Below are 9,120 nucleotides of genomic sequence, written 5' to 3' on the forward strand. Positions count from 1 at the left end.
TCATTAAAATTAATCTGGATATGGCAGACTCACTATCTAGAAAATAAAAACATGGCACTTCATTTAAAATAGGTTACAGACCCCTGTTATATGCGCTTATTTTTATAGACCTATTTACTTGTTTCTATGAGACATGGCAACAGCCTCTTTTTGCGTCTTTTTTTTGTAAAATGTTGAGATTAGAAACGGCCATAATTCTTTCATTTCTCAACCTTAGACCATATACCATCGGGGCCACAGGCACAGCATTAAGCAGCAGCATTCAACTCATTCCTTCATCATGACTTGAATGAAATAAAATATAATAAACGTTATTTTACTGGTGTTTTTCAATAGAAACAAATTATTTTGAGGCATAAAGGTGACAGCATGCAGTGCAATAGGAATAATTAACCCAAATGTGACCAAGTCATGTCATGTCTTCTATGGTGCCAGCCTGAAGAAATGTAATACCACGATCCCCAAAGTGCGCATTCCGTATGTGACATCAGCTGACTGGTAAAGAGAATAGTACGGACATGTTGATTGGGTACGTCTCAAACACTAACTAATTCAAGGCCGTTTTGCGCAATCGACGGGGTGTCGAAAGCGCTTCTTAACATGCCCAAAATTGCAATATGACATACCACACGCCCCCAGCTCATAAAACTGTAATATGATTAGTAATATTATTTGAACTGCTTAATGGAGCCCTTTGTCTCATAAAATCACATAATCACATAAACATCCTGGAGAGAATGCCTTACAGTGGCTTAGACAATATTACAGCCCATATGGTAACCAGCTGTTCTGACACACCTTAGGGAATAGGAAACTGCAGCATACTGAACAAACGCAACATTCATATCTATTTATAGATCTTATCGGTTCAGCAAAGAATATACGAGTTTCTACTGTGAAAATGCATTTGGACTGTGTGACACTAAAATGCTACAGACTCTAGAATCTCAAATGTCTAGAATTCTATAATTGACGTTCTACATTATACAATCTAGAAGCAGGTGGCAGATGCAAGGTGACCAAGCCTGCCTATTTAACCACTTTCAACATGTGTCCCTATTTTGACCATGTCATTGTGGGCCGACCATTTGTTCGTTTTGTTTTAAAAAAATCACACCTGTGTGAACTGAGCGGTGCAACTATACATTTATTGTTATTGCGAACGCAGTGAGCCACTTACTATGACAGCAAGGGCTGAATGTCTGTGTGTCTGTCCCGCTGTTACACCACCCGCCCGCCACCAGAGGGCGCAGCTGTAGCACACACACACACACAGGGCGCAGCTGTAGCACACACACACACACACACACACACACACACACACACACACACACACACACACACACACACACACACACACACAACCACACACACACGAGCTGCGTTCGCTTCACGCGTTTGCGCGTCTTACTTGTAGTTACTGTACTCTACTGTGCTCTGTACTGTATTGTAGTGTACTACTGTGCGGGGGTCCCCCCAAACATTCAGACCCCGAGGAACGCGCCCAAGGTGCCAGCCCAGTTCCTGGCGAGCCGGCCCGGTCGAGAAATGACAGAGTTAGGGTCCCCGGAACATCCAGACCCCCAGGAACGTCCCAGGGCTCGTACTGTAGTATACTCTGTGCTGTACTGTACTGGCCACTTTAGGTGTTGCAGCTTTCCATGCTCGGACATACAGACACAGACATACGGACAGACATAGCTCCGTAATGGAGCGGAGGCACCGCTCAAAAATAGCTTAAAAACTATAGAGCACCGAAGTCCTGACGTCACTGTCGGAAGAGGTTCCCAGGTTCATGTATTTTTTATTTGCATTGAAATCCCCATAGGGGGATTTTAGATCTCTTCATATAAGAACTGTGTTTGAAAAATAAACCGATCACCCCGGCCTTTTCACTCATATGGATATGAAGCTCTGCATCGACTGAATGTGGAAATGTACAAATATACCCAAATAGTAAGTAAATAAGCGTTAGAAAAGAGTCAAACAACCCAGATACTACATTTCCGGGTAGGCGGGTGGCTGCATCTGCCCGTCGCACAACAGAAACTTAACGTTAATTACGTTTATTTTTATTTTATTGATATTTAATGTTTCGTGGTTAGTACGAGTCCAGTCAGCACCAGCTGAGCTTACGTCAACGAGGAATCTCAGGAACGCAATGTGTTGACAGCTGGGCGTGATGTATATTAGCAGCGACATTGCCTTCATATGTAGTTTCAAGGCTTTTGCGGCTACATTAATTCCATTTTCTCCAGAAACTGGCTGTATCAAATATGAATGGACATCATTAACGACGCACAGCCACCCCCCTGACAGAAAGGCAGAGATGATTGGTTTATTTTTCAAACAGTTCTTATATGAAGCGATCTAAAATGGGGATTTCAATGCAACTAAAAAATCACACCAGTGTGAACCGAGTGGTGCAACTCCCGTCTATTGGTTCTCTGTATCATTCCAATTTGTATCGTCCAATTTCTTCTCTGTATCGTTCCAATGTCTTCTCTGTATCGTTCCAATTTCATGACAACAGGATCATTGCTGGTTGTAGGAGTGGTTGCACCACTCTGGTGCCCCCTACTGGTATAAATAAGTAACATACTCGTGCTCACTTATACATACAGGTACATACACACACAGGTACACGGACATGGATGCTGGATGTAGGAGTGGTTCCACCACTCAAAAATACATGAATCTGTGTACTGGCGCCCTCTACTGAAAGTGACGTCAGACTTCGGTGCTCTATAGCAGATCTACAAGCCTACAATGCATCGTATCACAATTGCTTGTGAGCTTTTAGGTAGACTATTTTCACTATTTGTTGTACGGCGTTTGTTGTACAGTGTTTTCTATAGAATCAACTTTAAGTCTTAATGGGTTAAGTGTAACAAGGAGGGGAACACACAATACTGCAATTAATGGCCCTAATGGGCAACTGATGACAATGTTATAAAGTATCACAACGGCACAGATATTCAAATATCCATTGTCATAATGTAGAATATTGTAAGTAATTTCATTTAAGGCAGGAGAACACACAAAGCTAGTGCCATGGGGTGCTGTTCTTCAATCCAGATGGTACTCTATAACCTGGCAATAATTACATGATCGGTAGTACTGTATAATTACGGCTATAGTAACAATAGTAATACTTTTACAGCAACCTAGTTTGGGGAGTTTCTCAGGAATTACACTGATGGAATTAGATGCAGACTGCAGAACCATGTCACTGTTACCCACAGTACAGAGTGGTGCCCAAGTGTAATCACATCGTTAACCTCTAGATCATTGTCTTTTTCATTGTGGCATAAGGGGTTTTCTGAAATCCAATTAATAATGCAGTAATTAAAGCAATGCGAAGTGGCACAGTTAGTGTGATTCTGCAGGTGTTAGTCAGAAACAATGCTTTTTAAATCAAGGCCTTATTTATGCCTTGTGACTTAACCTTTCATGGTTCCCAATTGTTACATTATATTCTAGACAGCAATGTGCGCTATAGAGGATGGGATCTATTTCTTCTGTTGCAAATGTAAAGATGGCTTCATACAGTCTGCCGTTTCTACAACTACCATGCAGGGGTAGTAGGTCTCTCTAGGTCGTCCTCAGACGAGCCCTCCATCGTCGTTTCCAGTCATCCCGGTTCTCCATACATCTGGCCAGTTCGTTGGTACTTTGCGCTCCTGCGTCGTTCTTGAGTACATCCACGTATGTTAGCGTGGGACGTCCTCGTGACCGGTTCCCGTCTGTTGGATCCCACAGCACTAGTTTGCTGGCTGGCAGCTCTTGGTGTTGTTGGCAGTGTCCTGCTAGTCTCATTCCCCTGGCTGCTATTTTCTGGCTCACCCTTGGCATTCCATCATACAGATTTGTGTTGGTAACATGTGTGCTCTTATTGATGTTGAGTACTGCACGTAACATTCTGGTGTAGCACCCATCGAGAGACTTCTGCAGGGTTGGCTTCAAGGTCCAGCATTCACTGCCGTATAGGAGAACAGACTCTACCGTTGCGTAGAAGAAGCTGAGTTTGGTTTGGTAGCAGGTACTGCACGCTAAGGCTAAGCCTTCCTACATATATGTATTGCTGTTTATTGTGCACATGAAGTAAGTAGACTTGGGAACTGACGGTTTCCAAGACATGCATGAGGCCCATAGGTCAGGAGTCCATCTCCTGTTTCAGGAGCATGAGGCAGCTTGATATACAAGTACGTACACCTCCTGAGGCATTGGGTACCATTTCTTTATAGTCTTCTTCTTTGGTATGACTTGGCCGGTCAAGGCCACTGTGCTGTGCACATTGAATGATATATATATATATATATATATATATATATATATATATATATTAGGGATGCTCCGATCACGTTTTTGGGGGCCGATCACCGATCCTTTTTTTTAAGATCGGCCGATTCCGATTCCGATCTTTTTTAATATTTTTATTATTATTATTATTATTATTATTTATTTATTTTTACTTACTAAAATCTGGCAACCCGCGCCCCGCGGTCATTTTCCGCTAACCTGAGCGGGGCTCCCTAGCCTGCTGGAGGGGCTCCCATCATCCCATGCACCCTCGAGAGAAAAAAAAGGGAAAAAATGCAGCCTTGAGCCTACCAATGTAACGTTGTGGTCTTGTGGAGCTGCTTGATCACCACCACCTCCTCCTCCTCCTCCTTTCCTTAAATTGACAATACCAATAAATCCACACTAAAGTAGTGTGAATACTTCCACAGCCTAATTACTAAAGGATAAACTATCAGTCTTCTCCGAAATTGTCAATCTTTGTCAACTCAGTATGTGTTGACAACGCATTGTATAGAAGCCGTGTGTGTCACCTAGGTGACCTATATAATCAGGTCACCACTTTTGGTGTAACACACACACAACATTAGACTCATCGCGCCTACACAGCTGTCATTAATTAATGGTCTTGATTGCCTTGCCTATGCGTTCAAGTTATACAGGGTGAAAACCGTGAAATGCACAGGCTCATCTTACTGGCTGGCTGCCTGCAACTGCAGGCAGCCAGCACATTTCCAAGAAAGTTGTATCAGGGCACAAGGATTATAGTTTGCTCACTTTTCTGCTGGTCAATGAGAAAAAAGGTAATGACTGGACTGGAGCAGCCTCTCTCCCTTTCTCTCCGTCTCCCTCCCTCGCTGGGGTGAAGACGTGCTCTCTCGCTCTCTCTCTCTCTTTTTTCTCTCTCTCCCCCCTCGCTCGCTGTGGTGAAGACGTCCGTGCTCTCTCTCGCTCTCTCTTTTCTCTCTCTCTCCCCCCTCCCTCGCTGGGGTGAAGACGTGCGTGCTCTCTCGCTCTGTCTCTCTTTTCTCTCTCTCTCCCTGCCATGTGGGGGGGAGATTTTAGTTGCGCTGCCTTCGACAGCGCTATATTTCTCCAGTAGCGGTGCCGAACCGAGAAAGTGACACATTATTTTGGATGTAAAACTGCGCAGATTTTTGCTTTGTTGATCGGTTTCGCGGATCGGTGGATTTTGCACGGCCGAGCCGATCCGATCGATCGGTGATCGGCCACGATCGATCGGCCACCGATTGATCGGAGCATCCCTACTATATATATATATATATATAAAATACTGTATGCCTGTCATTGTTACTGCAACCACCTGGTGACAATCAGGTGCAAGATGTGAACTGTATGGAATGCAGGACCATGGACAGTACCACACTGTCCATGGTCCTGAATTCTATTCAGCAGTGGTTCTCAAAGTGCTGTCCAGGAACCACAGTCTATGCCAGGAACCCTCAGGGGTCCTTTGACAGGGTTCCAATGGGTCCCCACTCCCCAGCTAAATGAGTCAGTTTAACAACTTTATTTTATACTTAAAACCCGGTCGATGCCAAATTTTGCACACACACTACCTGGATGCCAGCGATGAACCTCTGCCCCAAACTTTCCAGAACGGCCTGTTATAGCGCCACCAGGAGGCCGCTTTGTGCAAAACAAGTTTTTGCACAGTACACCTACAGATTTTGTCCAAACATCACGCAAATTGGTACACAGTCTCTCTAGAGCCATTCAATGAAACCGGTCTTTCAGATTTCTCAGACTCCATCCTGATTGTTTGAGATTGGCTTCCAAAGTTCACAGGAGTGCTCAGTTTCAAACAAAATGCTGCAAATCATGAACACATCGCGTGATTTCCGTGAAATTGTGCACCCACATTCCCACTAGGCCGAGGACGAAATGCCACATGAACAATTTCAACTCAGCCTCAAGGTGGCGCTATAACTGGCCGAAAAGTGTTTTTACCTCTAACTGCACGGATCTGTGGATAACTTTGTATGCCAACTCCCTAGAGGCCAAGGAAAAACCTTTGCCTGGAATTTTTCACATCTGCTCTTTATAGCGCCACCAGGAGGCCGACATATGTTAAACACATTTTCTATTATTACTCCTTCAGATTTTATCCAAATTTCACGCAAATCGGTACACATGATCTCCATAGTCATGTGATCAAGACAGGTTTGTTTGATTTCTCATATTCCATCCTGATTGGCCACGATTGGCTCCTACAGTTTTCAGGAGTAGCCCGCTTTGTACAAATCGCCACAACTCCTCAACGCAGCGTCCGATTGCGATGAAACTGTGCACGCATATTCCCACTAGGCTGAGGAAGAAATCCTGGTGGAGACCTGTGCCCAGAAGGGCACTTTTTCTAGTTTCTCTGTGTTTTAACGAACCTTTAAAATCACAGTCCACACTCCGGAAGTGTGGTTTAAGTCCTCAGAAAAATCAATCTCTGATCAATAAATGTTGATCATAGTTTTTGTTTTTCCATCCAAATATGTCCATAAAGGAGTATACCTCAAACTTGACTCTATCCTTTTCCTCATTTAATATTCCAGGACCTATTAATTATGCTAATATGCCATGCCCTTAAAGTGACACTATGACACACCCATAAAATCAACATGCCAAAATCTCTACGCGCCTGCAAGAATGTCTCCAGAGGAACCCTCTCGTTAACACTGATTACAATAACATCGTCAACTGTGTTTTTAAGCGTAGAATAATCAGCCTGATGTTATGAGAAGACAGGATGAAATGGATAAACGTCACACTGTCACATTGTGTTTACATTGGCCAAATGTTGGTGTAGAGGGGGTGACCCCAGGATGAGGTGGTGTGCTACCTTTATGAGTGTGATTCCACGGGCCTTGGAGGATACACAGCCCACCATCTCGTCACACAGTTTCCTGATGAACTGGTGCGGGACCACAAACACCAGCAGGTCGGCTCCTTCTGCGGCGTCACACAGCTTGGGGACGGCAACCTAGAGGAGGGTGGGGTGAGAGAGGCAACGGAGGAGACAGTGGTTACTCCCTCTAACTCAAACGGTATAGAACCACTGTTTAACGTCCTGTCTCTCTTCAGTGCATCATCTCTTTTGAGACATTTCATTTAAATCAATTAGATCGTTTTGGCGGGTACTACTGTAGAACGCTGATTAAAAGGGTTAACGTACTACTACTCATGACGTTTCTGTCGGGTGTAAAGCTCCAAAATGATTACTTCAAAAGTAGTAAAAGTAGCATATCTACAAGCTCAAAACACATCGCTTCATGCGGTGTTTCGAGCTTGTGGATCTGCTGCTTTTGTGTGATGCTGTGTAGTATGATCAAGTAGGTGTAGTATGATCAAGTAGGGCATTCATTTACAACAAAAACACACACAAAAAAGAAAATATGGAGATAACAATAGAGCTGTCAAGTCTGCAACTAGCAATTATCTTTTTAGCGATTATTATCTTGATTACTTTTTCAGTTCATCAAATTAATCAATTACTTTTGTCACACGTGTCACATTGCAGACGTTTTTGAAACTTTTTGCCAATAATGATGACAAAATTGATTCATTGATAATAGATTGAATTTATTGGTTGGGTTAACTGTTGGATGATGATGGTCGGCAGACACTTACCACATTTTCTGGTAGTTTGCATCCCGGCAGGTACTTGACATTCTCATGGTCAGTGTTGATGATGTCAGAGAGCTTCCTGCCATTGATGTCCTCTTCAAACACCCACATCTTGACTGTGGTAGCAAAGTGCTGCAAGGACCGGGCGTTATTGCCAATAATCTTGGCAATGGCTGAGCCCCTGCAACAAAAGTACAATAATGATAAGGCGCCCACTGGTCAAGTGGTCCTGCAGGCGCATGCCACATATATGGAAATTGGCCTGACAGCGCGTTGCGTGTACGAGTCCCGATCTTTGCTGCGTGTCTCTCCCCTTCTCCTGTCAGTCTTCACTTGATACTATATATCAATAAAGGCAGAAAAGCCAAAAACAAATCATGAAATAATACTAATAATAAATGAATCATTGTGGAGTGTGGACACATGCATTGTCTGCATGTGTACTGTCAACCGAATAGCCATAGGTGCTGTGAATGCAATGAATAAGGATTGGGAACAAGTTAGGTATTTACTTTAAAGGCTTTATAATGTGGTATCGTGTGGATAGATTGAACTAAGCTGCTATACACCATTGTAATTTGTTATAATTTAAGCCATAACAGAGATCAAAGATTCTGGTAAGATTTCACTCATCCACAGAGTAAATATCTGATCCTACATTTTATCATTGTGGTACGTTATTACAGTTGAATCCGATCATTCACGACAACTGTAGTAACCTAATTACCTGATTGGATTGAAAACGCGTGCCTGCTGTCTTGTTAATCTCGTAAATGGTGCATTTAGCCTACTTTGTTAATTATACATTTATACATGAACACAGGCAAAAATGTAGCTACGACATAACCTCATGAATTGCCACGAATGGCCTTTCAAAAGGACTCCATTCAATGCAATGCCATATTAGGGACATCATATGCATGCATGCATATTGCACATCCTCACAGCATTGTGCAAAAACCACACAGCTCACCAGTTACCAGAGCCCACTATGCACACTTTCAACGGAGAGGCCATCGCACACGTTTCCCGGAGAGTCCAGTAGATGTACAGTTAGAACAACGACAAGTAGTCTACTAGACCTATACTGTAATGACATACATGTACAATATAAATAATGTATAGAACCGAAAGAGATGGAGAAAGCGCCGCTGGTGCTACCAAAGAGTCATGGATGGT

The 9,120-nt window shown here is 43.3% G+C and overlaps 1 protein-coding gene across 1 annotated transcript in view; it reads right to left on the minus strand.

Annotated features, from left to right (window-relative positions):
* gpd1l (glycerol-3-phosphate dehydrogenase 1 like) overlaps positions 1 to 9,120 on the minus strand; it is a 24,933-nt gene extending 15,813 nt beyond the window's left edge. Inside the window, exons 1-3 of the mRNA XM_083762285.1 lie at positions 8,915 to 9,120; positions 7,945 to 8,122; positions 7,157 to 7,297 (exon numbers count right to left, since the gene is read on the minus strand). Of these exons, the coding sequence (XP_083618411.1) occupies positions 7,157 to 7,297; positions 7,945 to 8,122; positions 8,915 to 8,958 (363 nt within the window). The 5' untranslated portion in view covers positions 8,959 to 9,120. The remainder of the gene's footprint in view (positions 1 to 7,156; positions 7,298 to 7,944; positions 8,123 to 8,914) is intronic.

The sequence above is a fragment of the Protomyctophum parallelum genome (assembly GCF_964188405.1).
Source record: "Protomyctophum parallelum genome assembly, chromosome: 3".
Taxonomy (NCBI): Eukaryota; Metazoa; Chordata; class Actinopteri; order Myctophiformes; family Myctophidae; genus Protomyctophum; species Protomyctophum parallelum.